The sequence below is a fragment of the Triturus cristatus genome, chromosome 8 (genome assembly GCF_964204655.1).
Source record: "Triturus cristatus chromosome 8, aTriCri1.1, whole genome shotgun sequence".
NCBI classification, from domain to species: Eukaryota; Metazoa; Chordata; class Amphibia; order Caudata; family Salamandridae; genus Triturus; species Triturus cristatus.
This window is the reverse complement of record NC_140591.1, coordinates 25,822,849-25,848,508: the sequence shown is the minus strand read 5'-3', so window position 1 is coordinate 25,848,508 and position 25,660 is coordinate 25,822,849. Positions and strand designations below refer to the sequence as shown.

The 25,660-nt window shown below is 48.5% G+C and overlaps 1 protein-coding gene across 2 annotated transcripts in view; it reads right to left on the bottom strand.

Moving 5' to 3' along the window:
* PDXK (pyridoxal kinase) overlaps positions 1-25,660 on the bottom strand; it is a 471,678-nt gene that overhangs the window by 120,476 nt on the left and 325,542 nt on the right. For both annotated transcript variants that reach the window (XM_085620780.1, XM_085620781.1), the window contains one exon: positions 19,802-19,906. In XM_085620780.1, coding sequence (XP_085476906.1) covers positions 19,802-19,906 — 105 coding nt within the window. The remainder of the gene's footprint in view (positions 1-19,801; positions 19,907-25,660) is intronic.

Genomic DNA, 25,660 nt, shown 5'->3' with positions numbered 1-25,660 from the left:
GTGCCGGTGTTGACAATTAAGTGATGGTGCCGAGCACTGGAACCCACCGGCTAAAATTAAGCGCCAGGTGTAACCAATATAAACTCTTAATGGCCATTCCAGATGACAATCAAGTGCCAGGGCCAACACTGACCTATGTGCAGCTGCGGTGATTGGAAAAGCATCAGGTAATGTTAGGGTCAACCAGCACCAGGAACCAATGTGAGGGCCACCCAAGGAGACCTCAAAGTATTAACTGGACCACCATCAAGCTGCTTAACGTTTAAGCCGCTTTGCCAGATACTCCATCACTTCTAAACAGTTCCTGCTTCTATCCAGAACAGTTCTTGCATCAATAGAAAGGAAGGAATATGCTACTTACCAGTATGCATCTGTTCTTGGCATGTAGAGTTGCAGATCTACACACTTTTGCATAGATCGCCATCTGGTGTTGGGCCCGGATGTTTGCAGTTTGTTTTTCCTCTTGGAAAGTCTTGGGAAGTCACGAGGTCGGTGACTCCTCCCTTGGATCGTATTGCGCATGGGCTTCGGCTCCATCCTCAGATTGTTTTTCGCCAACAAGGAAAGATGGAGCGTAGTAATAACAGTGAAGAAACCCATGTGTGTTGTATCTAAATAAGATAGACTGGAACAGATGCAGGTAGCCGGGGAGGCGGGTGGGCGTGTGTAGATCTGCAGCTCTACATGCCAAGAACAGATGCATACTGGTAAGTAGCATATTCCGTTCGAGGTATATGAGCTGCAGATTACACACTTTTGCATAGACTATATAGCAGTTCCCAACCTTAGCGGCGACCATCTGTATCTGTTGCAGTGGTTTGAAATAGTGTTTTTAGTACAGCCTGGCCCACACTAGCTTGTTGCTTGGTTTGCACATCTACACAGTAATGTTTAGTGAAAGTGTGCGGTGTTGACCATGTAGCTGCTTTGCAGATATCATCTAATGGGATGTTCCCTAGAAAAGCCATAGAAGCCCCAATCTTTCGTGTAGAGTGGGCTTTAGGGGGAACGGATAGCGTTCGTTTTGCTTTGTGGTAGCAAATCTGTATGCATTTTACAATCCACCTAGCTATCCCTGATTTTGAGATGGGGTTGCCCTTGTGTGGTGGAGAGAAAGAGACAAACAGTTGTTTGGTCTTTCTGAAAGGTTGTGTTCTCTGGATATAGTAAAGTAAGGCCCGTTTAACATCTAGCGTGTGTAGAGCCCTTTCTGCAACAGTTTGAGGTTGCGAGAAAAATACCGGTAATTCTACCGATTGGTTTAGATGGAAGGGGGAAATGACTTTGGGTAGGAATTTTGGGTTGGTACGGAGGACAACCTTGTTCTGGTGCATTTGGAGAAAAGGTTCTTGTATAGTAAGTGCTTGTATCTCACTGACCCTTCTAAGGGAAGTGATGGCTACAAGAAAAGCTGTTTTCCATGTGAGAAATTGCAGTTCGCATTTATGCAAAGGTTCGAAGGGCGGTCCCATTAGCCTTGTGAGAACTATATTTAAGTTCCACACAGGTGAGGGTGGTACTCTGGGGGGGAATTATTCGTTTCAGGCCTCCATGAAGGCTTTAATGGCAGGCACTCTGAAAAGTGATAGGTGCTGTCTGTTTTGTAGGTAAGCGGCAATTGCTGCGAGGTGTAGCCGAATGGATGTATATGCTAGGTTACACCTTTGTAGATGGAGTAAGTAGCATATGATGTGTTGTATAGACGCGTCTAGAGGATTGATTGTGTTGTTGTGGCAATAAACAACAAATCTTTTCCACTTGGCAGCGTAGCAGGCTCTAGTGGTAGGGCGTCTAGCTTCTCTGATGACGTTCATACAGTCAGGGGGAAGGTTAAGGTATCTGAATTCTAGGATCTCAGGAGCCAGATCGCAAGGTTGAGCTGAGCTGGGTCCGGGTGTCTGATCTCTCCATGGTTCTGGGTTAGGAGGCATGGTGAGAGGTGTAGCTTTTGGTGTGGTACTACCGAGAGTTCCAGCAGCGTGGTGTACCACGGTTGTCTGGCCCACGTTGGAGCTACTAGGATCAGTGTGAGGGAGTGCTGTTGTAGCTTTCGCACCACTAATGGAATTAGTGGGAGAGGTGGAAAGGCCTACACAAATTTGCCTGACCAGTTCATCCATATCGCATTGCCTTTGGACAATGGGTGTGGGTATCTGGCGGCGAAGCTTGGGCATTTTTTGTTTTCGTGGGTGGCGAAGAGGTCTATCTGTGGATGCCCCCACATCAGAAAGAACGGGTGAAGAACCTGTGGGTGAAGTTCCCACTCGTGGATCTGCTGCGTCTGTCTGCTGAGCAGATCTGCCATGGTGTTTTGGACTCCTGGGACATGTTGGGCTAGGAGAAAGATTTTGTGTGGAATTGCCCATCTCCATATGCTCTGTGCTAGTTGAGAGAGCTGTGGAGAGTGTGTGCCGCCTTGTTTTGGAATGTAGTACATGGCAGTCATGTTGTCTGTGCAAATAAGGACTGCCTTGCCTAAAATCTGTGTCTGAAAGGATTTTAGGGCTAGAAAGATTGCCAGTAACTCCAGATGGTTGATATGGAGTAACTGTTGTTGCGGCGTCCATGTGCCCTGCACGGTGAGATGTAATAGATGAGCTCCCCAGCCGGAGAGCGATGCGTCTGTTAGGATTACTTGTGGAACCGGGTCCAGGAACGGTCGACCTCTGGAAAGATTTGTGGTGTTCCACCACTGCAGAGAGCGATGGGTGCGACCGTCTACCAACACCAGATCTGTCAGTTGCCCATTGGCGCGCTAAGCACTCTTGGAGTGGACGCATCTGGAGTCTTGCATGAGGCACTATGAAAATGCAAGCGGCCATCATCCCTATCAGTTGCATAAACACTCTTGCTGGGAGAGAGTGTTGAGGTATGAATCTTTGACGCAAAGCCTGAATGCTTGCAATCCTGTCAGGATTGGGGTAGGCTATGGCTTTTGAGGTGTCTATGGTGGCACCGAGATATTGTTTTGTGTGGGATGGTGTTAGCTGGGACTTTTGGTGGTTCACCGTGAAGCCTAGCTGGTGAAGTAGTTGGATTGTAGTGGCGGTGTGATGTACACCTTAGTTGTAGGACGTGGCTTTTATTAGCCAGTCGTCCAAGTATGGGAAGACGTGAATGTGCTGTCTTCTGAGGTGTGCCGCCACTACTGCTAGGCACTTGGTGACCCCGAATGGGAGCACCTTGAACTGGTAGTGTTGCCCGTCCACTACAAATCTGAGGTACTTTCTGTGAGCATGGTGTACCGGAATGTGAAAGTATGCGTCTTTCAAGTCCTGTGTGGTGAGAAAGTCATTCTGGGAGAGGAGTGGAAGTACCTGCTGAAGTGTTACCATGTGAAAATGGTCCGAATGTATGTATGTGTTTAGAGGCCGGAGATCTAGAATAGGTCGTAGAGTCTCGTCTCTTTTTGGTATCAGAAAATATAGGGAGTAGACCCCTAAATTTTGCTGATTGGCGGGGACTTGTTCTATTGGAAGTTTTTGTAGGAGGGAGATTACCTCCTGTTTTAGTAATGTGGAATGTTCTTGTGACATTGGGCGTTGCCTGGGTGGAATGTTTGGGGGGTAGATGTCAATTCTAGGCAGTACCCTGAGCGAATAATTTGGGTCACCCATCTGTCTGAGGTGATGGTCTCCCAGACCTGAAGGAAATTTTGTAGCCTGCCCCCGACCGGAGTGGGATGGTCTGGAGGAGGCGGGGGGAAGTCATTGGGTAGGCGGTGTGGCAGAGCGGGCGGTATTTGTTTTGCCTCTGCCTTTATTGTTATTGCCCCTATAGCCGCCTCTTTGATAACCCCTTGTGAAGGTGGATTGAGCAGGGGATTTGTAGGAGGTGGACACGCTATCTGAGGAGTAGCCTCTAGCCGTACCCCGAAAGGAAGATCGGCGAAAGGAGCCCCTAGGAGGGTGTGACTGCAGTGCTCCCATAGATTTCGCCGTATCCGTGTCCTTCTTCATTTTTTCGAGGGCCTCATCTACCTTTGGGCCGAATAGATGTTCTTGGTCAAAGGGATGATTTAAGATGGAGGCCTGTACCTCAGGTTTAAAGCCTGAAACTCTCAGCCAAGCATGGCGACGGAGGAGGACGCTAGTGTTAATGGCCCTGGAGGCTGCGTCTGCTGTGTCCAAGGCACAGCGTATAGAAGTGTTAGTTATAATCTTACCCTCTTGAATTAATTCATTGGCTCTATTTTTGTATTTTTCTGGGAGGTGGTGCATTATGGTTTCTAATTCATCATAATGCGCCCTATCGTATCTGGCCAATAGCGCTTGAGTGTTGGCGATACGCCATATATTGGCTGCCTGTGACGCAGTGCGCTTTCCTGACACGTCCAGTAGCTTTGACTCTTTGTCAGGTGGTGGTGCTTCGCCTGACGCCTGAGAGTTTGACCTCTTCCGTGCAGTGGAAACCACTAGGGAATCTAGTGGAGCTGGCCCTTTGATATAGGCAGGATCTGTGGGGGCAGCTCTGTACTTTTTCTGTATGCGTGGGTTAATGTCCCTAGCCCTGACTGGGTCTTTAAAAACCTCTGGCGCATGTTTTATTACCCCCTTGAGCATAGGTAGTATGGAGGTAGACCTATGTGCGGTATTAAAGGTGTCGAGGAGGAAATCCTCCTCTACCGGGTCAGTGTGTAGCTCTACCCCGTGATAATGTGCCGCCCTCTGAAGTAGGTGGTGAAAACCTAATGAGTCTTCCGGTGGAGATGGCCTGGACGGGTAAAGGTCATCTTGTGGGATGTCTGGAATGTCTGGATTATTATAGTTGTCCCATGGGTCTGGGGATCCTGTAGGGGTGGGGTCTTGTGGCACATCCCCTGGATCGTAATATGGGTCCCCCTGATCATCATCGTCTGGAGACGGGGTCGGGGAGCGATGAGGCGGGGGTGGAGAAGGCGGAGGGGGCGGAGGTGGAGAGGGTGGAGGAGGTGGGGAAGGCACTCTGAAAGGGGAGGTAGCAGAGTCTTTCCTCTTTGGAGGTGGAGGCGGAGCCGGTTTGTCCAAATGTCTCTTTTTAGAAGAGAATGCCAAATGTCCAGTTTTTGGATCCTTGGTAAGTGTCTTTTGCAAGGGATCCGGTGTAAACAGTTCCTGTGACTTTGTTCCGTCGGCGCCGAAGGTTTCGGGGCGATGACTTTTTAGGCTTGTCCGTGCCGTTTTTTTTTTTTGGGAACCTCCGATTTCTTGCTCGGCGCCGAGGTGGGCTTTGGCGCGGAAGTGTCGGTGCCGAGGGCCTTATGGGGTTTCATCGGTACCGAAAGGCTGGGTTCGACACCGAGGACTTAGGTGCGGAGCCCGGTGTCGGGGTAGAGGCCGGTCTCTTTTTCAGTGCCGAAGTGTGTTTCTCGGCACCGCTGGCAGTCTGGCTTGAGCCCGAGCCGCGGGAAGGCTTATTTGGCTTCTTCACCGGGCCCGAAGGTGGGGTGTTTGAAGCAGTGTCTCTGGTCTTGCCTAGGCCCGGAGGCGAAGGCGTGACCGAAGCCTTTTTGGGTGTCGGCGCGGGTGTGGGAGGGGGTATAGTACTCACGACCCTCTGCGCCGGGGTGATGTCCTCCACGTCCGAGTCGTCGGCTTCGGAAGCACTGACGAAGTCCTCTTCGGTGTGCTGCTGTCCCAGAGCTTCGACGTCGTCCCCGAAGATGTCGACTGGAACGGAGGTCGAGGAGTGCGCCATGACAGTCTCGAGCCTCGTGTTCAGGGGAGGCAGAGGTTGCACACCTCATGAAAATCGGTGTGGGAGAATTTGGACCCACATCGAGGGCACTTCTTGAATGGAGTTCTTTCCATCAGCCGGGACTGGAGCTTGGATAGGCCCGAAGGCCGCCGTCGACGACTGGAATCGAAGATGTGTCGAAGAGAAGGTGATTGAGGAGATCTGGATCTAAACAATACCGCGATGAGCGAGGATTCCGCTTCGATCGTCGAACTGGAAATGTTCGGAACCGGAGCGCGAAGTATTACATCCAAGCCCGATGGCGGAAAAAAACAATCTGAGGATGGAGCCGAAGCCCATGCGCAATACGATCCAAGGGAGGAGTCACCGACCTCGTGACTGCCAAAGACTTTCCAAGAGGAAAAACAAACTGCAAACATCCGGGCCCAACACCAGATGGCGATCTATGCAAAAGTGTGTAATCTGCTGCTCATATGCCTCGAACACTTTGTTCCATACCCAGTCATGCTATGTTTACTTTATTTGTATTTTCCAGATGGCAGTTACTTTATTATACTGTTAGATTTTTGCAGATTAGAGAAAATATGTCTTATTGGCACTTCCCTTTATCCTCTTCTTTTTTTCGTTGCAGAAATCCCTTCTTGAAGTGTTGAAACGACCCTGCACTGGTGCCTTCTGTGTGCGCTAATACCATACGTGTCAGGTACCGACAGGTTGGATGAATCCGGATATGTTCGCATATGACACAGGCGATATTGCATGAGGATTGGGAAATGTAATGCAACAGTACGAACAAAAAGTAGCACACAACGATTTACAAGTCAATACCATTTGAAGAAGCGTGTATACGTTACTGTACATTGTAATTCCATTATTGTAACACATAGTTGATATGCACCGTATTTTCATTGAGTTGTTTCATATATGTCTGGATGATGTCTCGGACACTCCGGAATTGTAATGTGATATAAGAAATGAGAAAATAAGAAAAGACCAATCAAGATGTTTTAAACAAAAAAAAAAGAAAGGGAACTTTGTTTTCTTTACTTTAGGCAGATAATTCTTGCATTGAATGCGGGCCCTCATGGCCTCGAAGGCTGAGAGTCTGTAGAATGCTGCAGGGAAATGTAAAATAAATGTCAAATGTCAAGGTACTTATAGAGCGCACTGTCACCAGACGGCCACCTTGCGGTGTCGCCTTTTGCGGTTTCCTGGCGCTGATACTCATACCGCTGTGGAACCCCTCCTGGCTTTCCCTGTGAGGTGTCCACTCCTGGGCACCCCCAGGGTGAAGCCAGGCATCCTTAGCGCTGTTGGGGCCGGTGTGGAGGCTAAGCAAGCTATTGCCCAGAGTTGCAGCGTGGGGCCCGTGATTAGAATAGGCACCGAGGCGAGAATAGACAGGTCGGAGGAAATTGAGCCCGAGCCCCGCCAAGGCGGGAATCGAACCCTGGTCCCTGGCCCGAACTCTGCTTCAGGGTCTGCCGCTCTAACCATTGAGCCACACTCCTCCAGGGAGGGATCTGGGATCAGACATGCGCAATGAGGAGCATTCTTGGGGTCTGTGGAGACCCTCAGAGAAGAAAAGGAACTGTAGGAAGGAAAACGGAGAGGGGCACCGACGGCAAAATCTCTCATCTACTTTAGGAAGTGCTTCTTGGCGCTAGGAAGCACAGAAAACAATATATAAGAGGGAGATGTGACGCAGGTACATCTTTAGGGTCTAAACGTGATAACTGGATGAAAACCCACAAAACTATTATGTATTTCATGAATACAAATGCAGCCTATAACGTAAATCTATACCAAATTATTTTTAATAAAAGAAAAAAAAGCATGCAATGATTTAAATTACTCTCGTTTCGATCAAGAAAAGAGCAAGCGAATAAGTGAGGGGCATTAACAGCCACCCCTTGTCACCAGTCTCCTTTCACAAGTAAACGTTTCTGTTTCAGTTTATTTATATTTCGTACCCACAAAGTCCGCGTGTGCACTGAAGATGTTTTCAAACCGCGCCAATTCTTTTAAAGAGGCCACAGAGGGAAGGGAAATCAGCAGAAATTCAGTCTAAATGTTTTCTGGCATTTAGGAACGGAAACTCCCTTAAGTACATCTATTACCCTCTATATTTAGAATGAGATACAAACATAATCTGTTCAAGAGATGTTTACGACGAGTGTTTAAAAGATACTCATTTTAGACCAGATGTTCATCAGTAACTTAAAATGTGCTCTTGAGCAGGTCCCAAGGAGGGCTGGCTCGGAGACTCCCTTGTCCTTCCATTTCCAAAACGTTTATTCAACACGCCCTTCGTTCTTTAGCTGCCCTCCCCCTCCCTCCCTCGAGCCCATCCTTCCCCCGGACTCAAAGCACCTCAGCTGCTACCTGACTTTAAGTCACTCCTGAACATTAAGGGACAGATTTATCAAGAACTGCTTTTGCGATTCTAAAATAGCGAATTTTACCCATTCGCTATTTTGGAATCGCAAAATGCAATGTATAAAGGAATTGTGATTTTTTTTGCGATTCCTTAACATTCCCTAATAGCGAATCGCAAAATTAGGGAATGCATTCCAATTCATTCTTATAGGCCTTTAGGCCCATAGGAATGAATGGGATAATGCATATTGCAATAACCAAATTGGTAATCGCAATTTGAAGATGCAAATCCAAGGGTGCTAGGCGGCCTATGGGCACGCCTGATGCACCCCCAAATAAGGTAAGTGAGCACATATGGCGCACACACAGGGCACGCCACATGGCACTTTCAAAAATGCACTTTTGTGCATTTTTCAAAGGAATCGCAAATTACCATCAACTTGAAGTTGATGGTAATTTGCGATTTCGTAATCACAATTTTTTGCGATTTAGGTAGTCGCAAAAAATTGCGATTACCCATATTGCGAATGCCAAAAGTTTCATACATTGCAAAAGGCAGTTTTGCGTTCGCAAAAAGCCTTGATACATCAGGCCCTATCAGGCACATGCATCAAAGGAAAAACCGGTCGCAAACGGGCAGATTCTCAGAATCTGCCCCTTTGCGACCGGTATTTTTGCATTTGGAATGCATCATCCCAAATGGAAGAATCGCAATTTAAGGAATCTCTAAATTGCGATTACTTAAATTGCGATTGCATTTAAGGAATCCCAAATTGAGATTCCTTAAATGCAATGCATTAAAGTATAAAAATTAGCGATTTCGCTATTAGGGGGAGCAAATTACCATGAAGTTGAACTTCGTGGTAATTTGCAAAAACTTTGAAAAATGCACTTTTGTGCATTTTTCAAAGTTTCATGTTGCGCACACACATGCCCTTAGAGGATGTGTGTGTGCAACATATGTGCACAGATCAATTTCAGGGGTGCAATAGGGTGTCATTTTGACACCCTTGAAATTGCATGAGCTATTTGCGAGTACCTACTGGTACTCGCAAATTGCTCATGCAATCTCCAATTAATTCCTATGGGCCTGGAGGCCCATAGGAATGAATGGGACGGCATTCCTTAATTGCGACTCACAATTTGCGAGTCGCAATTAAGGAATGTGTAGGAATCGCTATTTTGATAGCGATTCCTACATGCATAGGCTTTTGCAATTCCTTAATTGCGATTCCTTAATAATCGCAATTAAGGAATCACAAAAGTCTTCGTTGTTGCATGTGCCTGTATGTCTATAGAACCCAGAGATGATGCAGTAGTACCGCTGTCCGCCACCTGGGGGCAGCGCCGTCTCACAAACAGCAAGAAGTGCAGTCACTCGGACAAACCTTTGATGAGTTGAGTGAAGTTTCACAGGGTTGTGGTGGTCTGCCTTCACGTGGTGGCAGATTCCCTTCACCTGCACCACAGTGGAGGGTGAGAGGCTTGCCTCGCCAGGGTGACCCGCTGCACCACAGTGGAGGGTGAGAGGCTTGCCTCGCCAGGGTGACCCGCTGCACCACAGTGGAGGGTGAGAGGCTTGCCTCGACAGGGTGACCCGCTGCACCGCAGTGGAGGGTGAGAGGCTTGCCTCGCCAGGGTGACCCGCTGCTGGGAACCCAAGAGCCCTTCTCTCGCCAGCACAGTGAAACACGGGGCACGGAAGCGTGCACCCATCTGACACACGAGTGTATACCTTGCTTAACTTGTCCTAGTGAGTGACTGCACACAATGTCTGCAAAAGCGCCAGTCTTCAAAGCGCACAGACAGCGGCCCTGTTCACAAGCTGGTTTTGTAGTTCTTGTAGCCAGTACTATAAGCAGTATCACTAGAGAACTGTAAAACGCTATTCGCAAACCTACGAGTGCAAATCTCCACCTCTCCTATGCTTTCTACAGGAAGATGAGAGAGGATGAGGCCTTACGGCCAAGCTGCTGACTTTAGAACTGGGGACCCGAGATAAAATCCGAAAAAAATCTAAAAGTAAAACATATATATATATATATATATTTTTTTTATATATTACTAACCTTTTTGAATTATAAAAATGTATGTAATATATTTTTATTAAAATATTACTTTTCATTTTATACATCACTTTTAAATATTTTTAATGACTAATAAAAAATATTCTTTTTTGACTTTAGGTGAGTTTTTTTTTTAAAAATAAATCTGATAAAAATGTCAATTTAATATATTTAAAATAATTAAAATCAAATTAATACTGCTGTAGCATTTTTGCATTTTGATCTTCGAATTTGGTGCAGCAAACACTCATTCCATATGTTATGCCTCATTCCGGCAGAGCAAACTTGGAGTATGAGGCGTTTTCTGCAGCCAGTAAATGCCCCATCCTGGGGTAACGGTACTTAACTACCGCTCCCTATGTGACCCACTCGTAGTGAGGGGTGTTTGTAACAAAAGGGATCACACACATTAAAACAAAGGATCTGTCACAATACATCACAATCTCCATAAGTGCTACCCATGTGAACATGTCACAAGAGACCACAGTACTGTCTGGCCTGTCCCGCACTTGGAGACATTCAACGATCAGGACACTCCAAAGACCTGGAAAGATCTGAACTATCAGGGCAAGGGTTTGGACATGCAGCCTTTGAGGGTACAGCACCAAACCGGCCTTTAAGGGTACAGCACCAAACCGGCCTTTGAGGGTACCCCACCACAACTGGCAACATGCTCCGAGTTTGCACTTTTATGCGATCTCTCAGGAGACACTACCAGCAGAAAGGCAAAGAGCAACTGCAGAAGCAGAGCAGGCCATTACACACCCGTCGAGGCACACAGTGCCGGTAACTGAGTCATGTGCAACAGAATTCCGAAGTGTAACTTGTGCATCAAGACATTTCGCAACACAAACCAGCCCGATGTAGAACAAACAGTATCAGGCTTCATGGGCACTGACATAGTAAAGCAAGGCCGCTAGAAGGTGTGACAGATGGAAGATGTGACAGATGGAAGGTGTGACAGATGGCAGGTGTGACAGATGAGGTGTGACACATGGAAGGTGTGACACATGGAAGGTGTGACAGATGGAAGGTGAGACAGATGAGGTGTGACAGATAGAAGGTGTGACAGATGGAAGATGTGACAGATGGCAGGTGTGACAGATGAGGTGTGACACATGGAAGGTGTGACACATGGAAGGTGTGACAGATGGAAGGTGAGACAGATGAGGTGTGACACATGGAAGGTGTGACAGATAGAAGGTGTGACAGATGGCAGGTGTGACAGATGAGGTGTGACAGATGGCAGGTGTGACAGATGAGGTGTGACACATGGAAGGTGTGACACATGGAAGGTGTGACACATGGAAGGTGTGACAGATGGAAGGTGAGACAGATGAGGTGTGACACATGGAAGGTGTGACAGATGGAAGGTGTGACAGATGAGGTGTGACAGATGGAAGGGGTGACAGATGGAAGGGGTGACAGATGGAAGGGGTGACAGATGGAAGGGGTGACAGATGAGGAGTGACACATGGAAGGTGTGACACATGGAAGGGGTGACAGATGGAAGGGGTGACAGATGGAAGGGGTGACAGATGGAAGGGGTGACAGATGGAAGGTGAGACAGATGAGGAGTGACACATGGAAGGTGTGACACATGGAAGGGGTGACAGGTGGAAGGGGTGACAGATGGAAGGGGTGACAGATGGAAGGGGTGACAGATGGAAGGGGTGACAGATGGAAGGGGTGACAGATGGAAGGTGTGACAGATGGAAGGTGAGACAGATGGAAGGTGAGACAGATGGAAGGTGAGACAGATGGAAGGTGTGACAGATGGAAGGTGGGACAGATGGAAGGTGTGACAGATGGAAGGTGTGACAGATGGAAGGTGTGACAGATGGAAGGTGTGACAGATGAGGTGTGACAGATGGAAGGTGTGACAGATGGAAGGTGTGACAGATGGAAGGTGTGACAGATGGAAGGTGTGACAGATGGAAGGTGTGACAGATGAAAGGTGTGACAGATGAAAGGTGTGACAGATGGAAGGTGTTACTGATGGAAGGTGTTACTGATGGAAGGTGAGACAGATGAGGTGTGACACATGGAAGGTGTGACACATGGAAGGTGTGACACATGGAAGGTGTGACCGATGGAAGGTGTGACAGATGGAAGGTGTGACAGATGGAAGGTGTGACAGAAGGTGTGACGGATAGAAGGTGTGACGGATAGAAGGTGTGACAGATGGAAGGTGTGACAGATGGAAGGTGTGACAGATGGAAGGAAGGTGTGACAGATGGAAGGTGTGACAGATGGAAGGAAGGTGTGACAGATGGAAGGAAGGTGTGACAGATGGAAGGAAGGTGTGACAGATGGAAGGAAGGTGTGACAGATGGAAGGAAGGTGTGACAGATGGAAGGTGTGACAGATGGAAGGAAGGTGTGACAGATGGAAGGAAGGTGTGACAGATGGAAGGAAGGTGTGACAGATGGAAGGTGTGACAGATAGAAGGTGTGACAGAAGTTGTGACAGATAGAAGGTGTGACAGATAGAAGGTGTGACAGATAGAAGGTGTGGCAGAAGGAAGGAAGGTGTGACAGAAGGTGTGACAGATGGAAGGTGTGACAGAAGGAAGGTGTGACAGAAGGAAGGTGTGACAGATAGAAGGAAGGTGTGATAGATGGAAGGTGTGACAGATGGAAGGAAGGTGTGACAGATGGAAGGAAGGTGTGACAGATGGAAGGGGTGACAGATGGAAGGGGTGACAGATGGAAGGTGTGACAGATGGAAGGTGTGACTGATAGAAGGTGTGACAGATGGAAGGTGAGACAGATGGAAGGTGAGACAGATGGAAGGTGAGACAGATGGAAGGTGAGACAGATGGAAGGTGAGACAGATGGAAGGTGTGACAGATGGAAGGTGTGACAGATGGAAGGTGTGACAGATGGAAGGTGTGACAGATGGAAGGTGTGACAGATGGAAGGTGTGACAGATGGAAGGTGTGACAGATGAGGTGTGACAGATGGAAGGTGTGACAGATGGAAGGTGTGACAGATGGAAGGTGTGACAGATGGAAGGTGTGACAGATGGAAGGTGTGACAGATGGAAGGTGTGACAGATGGAAGGTGTGACAGATGGAAGGTGTGACAGATGGAAGGCGTGGCAGAAGGAAGGAAGGTGTGACAGAAGGTGTGACAGATGGAAGGTGTGACAGATGGAAGGTGTGACAGATGGAAGGTGTGACAGAAGGAAGGTGTGACAGAAGGAAGGTGTGACAGATAGAAGGAAGGTGTGATAGATGGAAGGTGTGACAGATGGAAGGAAGGTGTGACAGATGGAAGGAAGGTGTGACAGATGGAAGGTGTGACAGATGGAAGGGGTGACAGATGGAAGGGGTGACAGATGGAAGGTGTGACTGATAGAAGGTGTGACAGATGGAAGGTGAGACAGATGGAAGGTGAGACAGATGGAAGGTGAGACAGATGGAAGGTGTGACAGATGGAAGGTGTGACAGATGGAAGGTGTGACAGATGGAAGGTGTGACAGATGGAAGGTGTGACAGATGGAAGGTGTGACAGATGGAAGGTGTGACAGATGGAAGGTGTGACAGATGAAAGGTGTGACAGATGGAAGGTGTGACAGATGGAAGGTGTGACAGATGGAAGGTGTTACTGATGGAAGGTGTTACTGATGGAAGGTGTTACTGATGGAAGGTGAGACAGAGGAGGTGTGACACATGGAAGGTGTGACACATGGAAGGTGTGACCGATGGAAGGTGTGACAGATGGAAGGTGTGACAGATGGAAGGTGTGACAGATGAGGTGTGACAGAAGGTGTGACGGATAGAAGGTGTGACAGATGGAAGGTGTGACTGATAGAAGGTGAGACAGATGAGGTGTGACACATGGAAGGTGTGACAGATGAGGTGTGACAGATGGAAGGTATGACAGATGGAGGGAAGGTGCGACAGATAGGTGTGACAGACAGAAGGTGTGACAGTTAGAAGGTGTGACAGATGGAAGGTGTGACAGATAGAAGGTGTGACAGATGGAAGGTGTGACAGATGGAAGGTGTGACAGATAGAAGGTGTGACAGATGGAAGGAAGGTGTGACAGATGGAAGGAAGGTGTGACAGATGGAAGGAAGGTGTGACAGATGGAAGGAAGGTGTGACAGATGGATGGAAGGTGTGACAGATGGAAGGAAGGTGTGACAGATGGATGGAAGGTGTGACAGATGGAAGGAAGGTGTGACAGAAGGAAGGTGTGACAGATAGAAGGAAGGTGTGATAGATGGAAGGTGTGACAGATGGAAGGAAGGTGTGACAGATGGAAGGAAGGTGTGACAGATGGAAGGGGTGACAGATGGAAGGGGTGACAGATGGAAGGGGTGACAGATGGAAGGTGTGACTGATAGAAGGTGTGACTGATAGAAGGTGTGACAGATGGAAGGTGAGACAGATGGAAGGTGAGACAGATGGAAGGTGAGACAGATGGAAGGTGAGACAGATGGAAGGTGTGACAGATGGAAGGTGTGACAGATGGAAGGTGTGACAGATGGAAGGTGTGACAGATGGAAGGTGTGACAGGTGGAAGGAAGGTGTGACAGATGGAAGGTGTGACAGATGGAAGGAAGGTGTGACAGATGGAAGGAAGGTGTGACAGATGGAAGGAAGGTGTGACAGATGGAAGGAAGGTGTGACAGATGGAAGGTGTGACAGATGGAAGGAAGGTGTGACAGATGGAAGGAAGGTGTGACAGATGGAAGGAAGGTGTGACAGATGGAAGGTGTGACAGATAGAAGGTGTGACAGAAGGTGTGACAGATAGAAGGTGTGACAGATAGAAGGTGTGACAGATAGAAGGTGTGACAGATAGAAGGTGTGGCAGAAGGAAGGAAGGTGTGACAGGTGAGGTGTGACAGAAGGTGTGACAGATGGAAGGTGTGACAGATGGAAGGTGTGACAGATGGAAGGTGTGACAGATGGAAGGTGTGACAGAAGGAAGGTGTGACAGATAGAAGGAAGGTGTGATAGATGGAAGGTGTGACAGATGGAAGGAAGGTGTGACAGATGGAAGGAAGGTGTGACAGATGGAAGGTGTGACAGATGGAAGGTGTGACAGATGGAAGGAAGGTGTGACAGATGGAAGGAAGGTGTGACAGATGGAAGGAAGGTGTGACAGATGGAAGGAAGGTGTGATATATGGAAGGAAGCTGTGACAGATGGAAGGAAGCTGTGACAGATGGAAGGAAGCTGTGACAGATGGAAGGAAGGTGACAGATGGAAGGAAGGTGACAGATGGAAGGTGTGACAGATGGAAGGAAGGTGTGACAGATGGAAGGAAGGTGTGACAGATGGAAGGTGTGACAGATGGAAGGAAGGTGTGACAGATGGAAGGAAGGTGTGACAGATGGAAGGAAGGTGTGACAGATGGAAGGAAGGTGTGACAGATGGAAGGTGTGACAGATGGAAGGAAGGTGTGACAGATGGAAGGAAGGTGTACAGATGGAAGGTGTGACAGATGGAAGGAAGTTGTGACAGATGGAAGGAAGGTGTGACAGATGAAAGGTGTGACAGATAGAAGGTGACACAGATAGAAGGTGTGACAAAATGGATGAGGAGCTCACAGGATTCCGACTGGCATCACTGCCTGCGGCAGGTACGAACTCCTTAGCGAATGAAGACAGAGCGGAGAGTATTTCTCTTTGCTGCAGCACAAAAGGGCAGGTCAATAAGACATGGATTGAGGTTTCCACAGAGACGACGTCTGGTATCGTGGGGTTCTGAGCGACGTCATGCCGGAAGGTGAGCTCGCAGGCTCCACTCACCCAGTCTTAGTGCCACTAACCTGGCCTTGATCCACAGGGGGTGTGCAAGACATGCAATTCAGCTTTGTGCTGGAGGTATAAGAGTAGGAGTTGATGACTGACCATGCATGCTTGCTCAGGGCCGCCACATCCTCCAGTTTGGAGAGTGTTGCTGTGGTTGCCGCCAGTTCTTTGAAGACCGGGTGGGAGAGATGCTTGCACCAGGCCTCGGTAAGTGAAAATTCTTTTAGTTTGTCTTCAATGTGTTGTCTATAGGACGAAGTTGGACCGAAGCCCTCTAAATTGCGTCAGATTAGGCCATGCTTGGAGTCTCGCGGTGCAGGACTAACCCGCTGCCTCTGGACTGGTGCTGTTCTGTGATGCTGAACTCAAGTCGTACTTGCGCCGGGATGCTCTCTTTGGTAGATGGAGAACCGCTTTATAAATTTAGGTGCTAAGTTTGTCTGCCATAGTAGCCTCCCTGCCCAGGGTAAATTCGCTCCCGTAAGTTAATGTGGGATGAACTTTTCTTTCATCACATGGAGAAGGGGGCCAAGACTTGGTCCTAGCAGGGTCTGAGCAACAGCAGAAAGAGCAAACCTTACAATGGAGCCTTCATTGTTCAGATGGCAAAAGTGAGATTGTAATGACCCTTTACTGTCTCGATGGACGCCCAGATATTTGTATTCGTTGGTGAGAGAGCCAGGCGCCGTTGAGCTGCCACCTGCCATGACGGATCGATAGGGCCCGGATGGAACCGTCATGGCTTGTGTTCGATTGATTTCCAGCCCGTTCCAGGTAGAATAACCATGTAAAATGGAAAAGTGAAGCTGAAGCCAATCCTTGTCTGGCTAAGGAGCACGAGGTCATCTGCGTATAGCAGCTGGGTCCTTTGTTGACCTTCCCGTTTGGGTGGGTGGCAGTTTGCTTCGTCGAGAGGCTTCGACATATCAGCAATATATAAATTAAAGAGCAGAGGAGCGAGCACACATCCTTGCTTCGGCCCAGATCTTGGGTGAATCTTCCTTGAGATGCAAGAGCCGTCTCCTAGTTTGAACCTCACCCAGGTGTTAGGATACGGCTGATCAGTTTATCTCAATAAGGCGACTGTAGACTCCAAGCCCGCAGTTTACGCCATACGGGGCCCCCTGGGGTGCTGTTGAAAGCAGCTTTAAAGTCCACAAAGCAGGAGTAAAGCGCCTGTTCAGTTCTGAGGGCTTTGTCGCATATGCGTGTGTGATATCTGTCTGTGGGGGGGAAGTTACTTGTCTGTACGATCGCTGGAGACGGCTCTCCCCGGAGACCTCTCCTCCTGACCCCGGCCAACCCTCCCGGTCCATCTACCTTTTCTAACATTGGTGGCAGCGGTGGGATTCGAACCCACGCCTCCAGAGAGGTTGGACAGGCCCCACAGACGGCTTGCTCCCTCCCCGCTCGACAGGGCCCGAACTCCGGCCCACCTGGCATATCCCCGCAACAAGCACCTGTACTCCGTCTTCCGACGGACCCTCTGCCCTCGGACCCCTACTCATCACGGGGTCCAGCCCCACCGGCTTTCCCGGCCGGGTCAAGCCGCCATCTTGGGCCCTGCACCACGCGGCCGCATGGCCTCCCCTCGACCCTAACCCCGGGCCTGGCCGGCCCCGACATCCCGGCACCACCATCCACCCAGGAGGTGAGCGGACCACTTGGCAGGTCAATGGGAGAACGAAGTGTCAAGGGCTCTCCCCCGCCAGGTGCCGATCGCCCCCAGCTCCCCCAGGCACTGGCTCCACCCCCTGCTGGGTGTCTGGACACCTTCATCCCGGACCCTCCGACCTCCAAGTGCGAGGGTCCGGACATCAAAGGGCACCAGCCCTATAACTGAGGCAGCTCCGGAGCAGGAAGGCAGTTGTATCCTGGAGTCGAGAGACACCGAGTGAACTCAACCCTGACGGTCTACTGGCGCTGCCGTAGCCCGCTCTTGTGAACCATCGTCCTGCCTGCTGGCGCTGCCGCGGCCTTCTGCAACCTTCATCTTCCTGGGACCTGCTGGCGCTGCCGCGGACCGTAGATCTTCCGGGGACCTGCTGGCGCTGCCGCGGCCCGTTGTAACGACCATCCTCACCGGGACCTGCTGGCGCTGCCGCGGACCGTATATCTTCCGGGGACCTGCTGGCGCTGCCGCGGCCCGTTGTATCGACCATCCACACCGGGACCTGCTGGCGCTGCCGCGGCCCATACCACCTAACCACCAAGCTCGAGGATTGTGAGCTCATCATCATCTCCTCCGAACTACCTGATTGGTAAATAGACTGTCCCGCTACCCCCTTCCCTACCTTGCGAGACTCTAATCGAGGGGACCCCTGAGTCCAGACCTCCTTGTACCATTTAACCGTACCTTAAATAAGTGCTTATAAAGAACACTGAACCTTATCCGTGTGTGATATCTGTCTGTGGGGGGGAAGTTACTTGTCTGTACGATCGCTGGAGACGGCTCTCCCCGGAGACCTCTCCTCCTGACCCCGGCCGACCCTCCCGGTCCATCTACCTTTTCTAACAGTGCCCCCCTTTGAAAATTGGCTGGATAATGGAGCCTCTCCAGGAATCCGGAATGCTGTTAGTTGCCAGGCAGTATTCGGACAAAGGAGTTAGCACCTCGGCGCAAAATGCTGAGTCAGATGTAAAGAGAGCTGTGAGGGTCCATAAGGAGCAGGCGCCCCATCTTTCCGCAGCCTGCCAGTTTCAAGCTGCAATGTTCCTCTATTTGAGACGGTGCGTGGCGGTCGATGAGTGATCCGCCGTTGAGTGTATTCGTTGCAGGCACTCATGCAGCTTCCAGGAGAACGAGGGGATCGCTTGGCGGGCAGTGAACAATTTGTACGGTCAGAGACAAGTTACCTATCTGTATCTCACGTACCTGGGGACCTTACCCAATGTATATCACAGGATACGTCCGAACAGCTGAGTCACATTAGATATCTAACTTGTCAGGATATTTAAAATTCTCTTGAGGCACCTCGCCTGTCTGGATACGTTACAGTATGGGGTGGAAATGTTACCCGTTGGGACATCCTGCAATAGCTGAGGGCGCATTCCCTGTCGTGATACAGTAATACCCTACAGACATGTCAGACATATGGATACAATGGGGCAGATGTACAAAATTCAATGTTTGCATCTTCTAAATAGTAAATCCTAAGAAATCACTATTTAGGAAGTGCGAAACCATTCGTTCCTATGGGCCTACAGGGTCATGGGTACGAATGGTTTCGTATTTCCAAATTTGTGATTACTTATTTGGAAATTCAAAACCAAGGGTGCCTCTGGGCCTAAGGCCCCCCCTTGAACAACCCCCCAAAAATGTTGTGCACATGTGAAGGGCAAAAATGCCCTAGGGGCATGTGCACGCTTTATGGGGTGTTTTTTTTTTTTAATTGCACGTCACCATCAACTAGGAGTCGATGGTAATAACGTTTCCTAAATGCCCATTTCGCATCTAGGAAATGCTTTGTACATGTGCTTAGGGAAATCGCAAATGGGAAAACCCTATTTGCAATTTCCTATATAGGGAACCGCAAAATGTGATTTCTACGGAGTAGAAATTGCATTTTGCGATTCCCTATGTGCCTTTATACATATTGAAAGGTAATTTAGCATTTCTTAATGGACCAAAATTGCGTTTCGGTCCGTTAAGAAATGCTAAATCCTTTCGTACATTTAGCCCAGTATTTCTGGAGATGTTACCTGTACGCAATATCCGGACAGACATCATTCTAGGATACATGCAATACCGGGGGAATGTAACATAGTGGGATATATTGATTGATTTATATAAAGCGCGAGGATCACCCACAGGCATCAAGGCGCTATAATTACAGCAGCCCGCAACAAGCAAACGACCAATATCAAGCATATACGATATATTCAAACGTCACGTCCGGGCGCCCCTTACCTGTCAGGACGTAGTCGTACTGAGTGACGTCGTTCAGCTTCAGGCCTTCGTACAGCTCGTGGAGTTCGGCCGAGTTTAAGACTTGTCCTTTCCAGTGGTCGTACCCTAAGTGGAGAGGACAGAGGGAGCATAGATTAACATGAGGTCACGGTCTCCAAGGTGCAGTGTCACAAACAGCAGACATCAGTATATGGGCAGTGGACAGCTGTGAAGAAGAGACAGCCAACACCTGTTGTACTTGTGTGTGCATAAACAAAGGGAGGGAACTACAGTCTTTATACCCCAAATACATATGTAATAGGAGAGGAATCACTTATTCTTAAGGCAAGGGGCACCGCCTTTAATAGGAAAAACGCAATGAACTAAGACCCCTTTATTCATTCGGTAGATGAATCTGTTAATCTCATAAACGTACATCACTTGGAAGATATGTGGATGAAATTACCTTTATAACTAACAGCTCACTCAGTGCTACATTGTTAACTCCCTCCAACTGGAAACTTCTGAACGCCTGCCACCTAGGGGCTGAACCAGAAACTGCTTCAATTTCACCTGTTATAATCTTGTGAGTGCCTGCCACCAAGGGGCTAAACTAGGAACTGCTTCTATTTCACCTATCAAAATCTTGTGAGTGCCTGCCACCCAGGGGCCGAACCAGGAACTGCTTCAATCTCACCTGTTATAATCTTGTGAGTGCCTGCCACCCAGGGGCTAAACCAGGAACTGCTTCTATCGCACCTGTTATAATCTTGTGAGTGCCTGCCACCCAGTGGCAAAACCAGGACATGCTTCTATCGCACCTGTTATAATCTTGTGAGTGCCTACCACCTGATGCTGCACCCGGAACTGCCTCAATCTCACCTATTATAATCTTGTGAGTGCCTGCCATCCAGGGGTTGAACCAGACACTGCTTCTATATCACCTATTATAATCTCGTGAGTGCCTGCCACCCAGGGGTTGAACCAGGAACTGCTTCAAACTCACCTATTATAATCTTGTGAGTGCCTGCCATCCAGGGGTTGAACCAGGAACTGATTCTATCTCACCTATTATAATCTTGTGAGTGCCTGCCACCTAATGCTGAACCAGGAACTGCTTCCATCTCACCTATTAAAATCTTGTGAGTGCCTGCCACCTGATGCTGAACCAGGAACTGCTTCTATCTCACCTACTATAATATTGTGAGTGCCTGCCACCTAGGGGCTGAACCAGGAACTGCTTATATTTCACCCATCAAAATCTTGTGAGTGCCTGCCACATAAGGGCTTAACCAGGAACTGCTTCTATCTGACCTATTATAATCTTGTGAGTGCCTGCCACCTGATGCTGAACCAGGAACTGCTTCTATCTCACCTATTATAATCTTGTGAGTGCCTGCTACTTAGGGGCTGGACCAGGAAACGTTTCTATTTCACCTATTAAAATCTAGTGAATGCCTACCACCTAGGGGCTGAACCAGGAACTGCTTCTATCTCACCTACTATAACCTTGTGATTGCCTGACAACTAGGGGCTGAACCAAGAACTGCTTAAATCTCACCTATTATAAACTTGTGAGTGCCTGCCACGTAGAGGCTGAACCAGGAACTGCTTCTATCTCACCTATTATAATCTTCTGAGTGCCAGCCACCCAGAAGGTGAACAGGAACTATTTTTATCTCGCCTATTAAAATCTTGTGAGTGCCTGCCACCTAGGGGCTGAACCAGGAACTGCTTCAATCTCACCTATTATAGTCCTGTGAGTACCTGCCACCTAGGGGCTGTACCAGGAACTACTTCTATCTCCCCTATTATAATTGTGTGAGTGCCTTCCACCTAGGGGCTGAACCAGGAACTGCTTCTTTCTCACCTATTGTAATCTTGTAAGTGCCTGCCACCTAGGGGCTGTACCAGGAACTGCTTCTATCTCCCCTATTATAATTGTGTGAGTGCCTGCCACCTGATGCTGAACCAGGAACTGCTTCTATCTCACCTATTGTAATCTTGTAAGTGCCTGCCACCTAGGGGCTGAGCCAGGAACTGCTTCTATTACTGTTCTTTAGAGGTTCCCTGGCACATACCTGTCCACCTGCAGTCTCCTTTTTAATAAAGAAGCAAAAGATTTTACATTTTTGGCTGATGGTCAGTGAATGAATCTGTATATTGGGAAAGAGGCGGAGAACTAAAAGAAGGAGGGTCAAAAGAAATGTAACCGGATCTTCCTCCTAGGTGCTGGGTGTTTCCCGTTCTAAAGTTTTACATACATTTCACTGCACTTAAAAGCAATAGTTAGGAGGAGGAGGCCTCTAGGGCCAGGACCAAAGGGTTTGGAATAACTTCCTGGTCAAAGCATGGATCTCTCCTAATGGAAGCTTTGACAGCAGAGTGCTTGTGCATTAGAGCAGGCAGCCACCCTGGATATATCTTCGACAGATGCACGCCTGGAGAATGACAGTAAAGTAGCCTTAGTTCTGGTGTACTGCGACCGGGCACTGGATGGCGGGTCTGTGACACGCAGCAGACACCAATGAATGATGCTGGATGTGAGCGCATCACGTGCCCTGTTTTTAGGGGGACACATCTGGTAGATCTGAAAAGCCCCAAGAGGAAAAGTACATATTGTACCCTCTTCAGAAAACAGGAGAACTGCCAGGGGTCTCTCATCCTTCTCTCTAATGAGTTCTACGTTTGGACTGGGAGCGTTTGGAGTCAGACGTCATGTCCGAGGATCTCTTAGGAGGTATCTTGAATACAGAGTCTCATCCTGTTTCCCAGAAACAGTAGACACACACCAAAGCTGGTATTTACTATATGTTTTAGGATACAGAATTAGTCTACAAATCATGTGCATAATTTTTATGAAAATCACAGCAGTAGTTCCAAAAATCAGAGCAACTGCTAGAAGAACTCTAAACATGTCCTCACACATGCCTACGGTTAGTCTAATCCCTACCTAATTTGCATATATCCTCCAGCCATACCATTACTTGACTGTGCTTGGTTGTGATATCTAATTAAATCATATTATGCCGCGCAACACCTCACAAGGCTGTTGGATATGCAGCTGGGTATTCGCTCTTCAGCATGTCCACTCCCTGACTGCAGCGTCCTTTGACACCTTTGTCCTCAATGGTTCTCTGTGGGGGAAGAGGGGGGGCTCCTGCACAGCCATCACGCTGCTGCTCTGGAAAACGGACACTGTCCCTTGTGCAGAAGTGAACAAAATTCAAGTAAATGCAACTCTTTTGTTTCCTTTCAAATCAAGGCTGTGAAAGGCAGGATGGCCTCAAATCAAGGCTGTGCAAGGCAGGATGGCCGCAAATCAAGGCTGTGCAAGGCAGGATGGCCTCAAATCAAGGCTGTGCAAGGCAGGATGGCCCCACATCAAGGCTGTGCAGGGCAGGATGGCCTCAAATCAAGGCTGTGCAAGGCAGGATGGCCTCAAATCAAGGCTGTGCAGCAGGGCAGGATGGCCTCAAATCAAGGCTGTGCAAGGCAGGATGGCCTCAAATCAAGGCTGTGCAGGGCAGGATGGCCTCAAATCAAGGCTGTGCAGGGCAGGATGGCCTCAAATCAAGGCTGTGCAGGGCAGGATGGCCTCAAATCAAGGCTGTGCAAGGCAGGATGGCCTCAAATCAAGGCTGTGCAAGGCAGGATGGCCTCAAATCAAGGCTGTGCAGGGCAGGATGGCCTCAAATCAAGGCTGTGCAAGGCAGGATGGCCTCAAATCAAGGCTGTGCAGGGCAGGATGGCCTCAAATCAAGGCTGTGCAGGGCAGGATGGCCTCAAATCAAGGCTGTGCAGGGCAGGATGGCCTCAAATCAAGGCTGGCCTCAAATCAAGGCTGTGCAAGGCAGGATGGCCTCAAATCAAGGCTGTGCAGGGCAGGATGGCCTCAAATCAAGGCTGTGCAAGGCAGGATGGCCTCAAATCAAGGCTGTGCAGGGCAGGATGGCCTCAAATCAAGGCTGTGCAAGGCAGGATGGCCTCAAATCAAGGCTGTGCAGGGCAGGATGGCCTCAAATCAAGGCTGTGCAGGGCAGGATGGCCTCAAATCAAGGCTGTGCAGGGCAGGATGGCCTCAAATCAAGGCTGTGCAAGGCAGGATGGCCTCAAATCAAGGCTGTGCAAGGCAGGATGGCCTCAAATGAAGACTGTGCAGGGCAGGATGGCCTCAAATCAAGGCTGTGCAGGGCAGGATGGCCTCAAATCAAGGCTGTGCAGGGCAGGATGGCCTCAAATCAAGGCTGTGCAAGGCAGGATGGCCTCAAATCAAGGCTGTGCAAGGCAGGATGGCCTCAAATGAAGACTGTGCAGGGCAGGATGGCCTCAAATCAAGGCTGTGCAAGGCAGGATGGCCTCAAATCAAGGCTGTGCAAGGCAGGATGGCCTCAAATCAAGGCTGTGCAAGGCAGGATGGCCTCAAATGAAGACTGTGCAGGGCAGGATGGCCTCAAATCAAGGCTGTGCAGGGCAGGATGGCCTCAAATCAAGGCTGTGCAGGGCAGGATGGCCTCAAATCAAGGCTGTGCAAGGCAGGATGGCCTCAAATCAAGGCTGTGCAAGGCAGGATGGCCTCAAATCAAGGCTGTGCAAGGCAGGATGGCCTCAAATGAAGACTGTGCAGGGCAGGATGGCCTCAAATCAAGGCTGTGCAAGGCAGGATGGACTTGTGACTGTCATCACAACATGTAGCTCTGCAGGCTTCAAGAGCTTAAGTTTCGAGCTCTCTGTTTTGTTCACATGACCAATGTGAAAATACAGTTCTGGGTAAAATACGGCGATTAAGCAGACATGTAATAACATTACCGTGCAAACAGTCGGTTAACCTTCTAGGCCCCAAGCCTGACACAAACACACACACACACACACACACACACACACACACACACACACTCTTAGGAATTAGTACGTTGAGGTTCTCATACATGCGTCCTGTATGCAGCGTCTACACATTAACAGGAACGCCCTGCCCACACCACAAGCCATCAAGCAACAACAGAACCTGGCTGGCATAATTAACTTAAAAAGTTACATTTAGTAGATATGATCCTCTTTTTACAGAGAATGTAGCCACATTTAGAAGCAATTTGTGTGTGGGGGTTAATAACAAATAACTCATAAGAGTTTATCAAGATTTACAAGATGTGTTTTTTTAATGGTAATTTTCTTGATATAGTTTATTAATTTAGCGGTTAGAGAACATTAATGAAACAAAACTGAAGCCAACACGGTTCACAACTATTTTGGTTACAATATCGCTTCATCAGGGTAAGAACAATGAATTACAAATGATATGAATCATGGGTCATCGTGATTAAGCACTGGTCACTAGAATTCTTGATGCATTGGAAAGTGTCTGTAAGATTGGTGGCATGATTTGATGTTGTAAGACACTTGCCAATTATAGATAAGGTTAACGATGTATTGTTGAATAACTAAGAAGTGGACGGCATGTATAACCCCCGACACCCGGTGAATAGCAGCAAAGCGGAAGTAGTCGGAATTTCATCAAGCTACACACAAATCAACACATGGTCCATGTCTTCTTACACCACACCAGACTTTACAATACTACACAACATCAAACCACACAAACCATCACACACCAACCCTTGATCCATGCCTCTCTACATTACACCACACAGTAAGGTACCATACTACCCATGCACACCATAACACAGCACCCTATACAATACTCTATACTATAGATATGTACCTATAAATGTGTATTACTTTGTATAAACATGTAGAATAATTATGTTAAAATATATAGATATTCATTAGTTCTGCTTAACAAATGTACATATTACTGATAGTTACATTATTTTATATTTTTAACATGTATATAAGTGACTGCATGAATAAGTAAATCTTTTA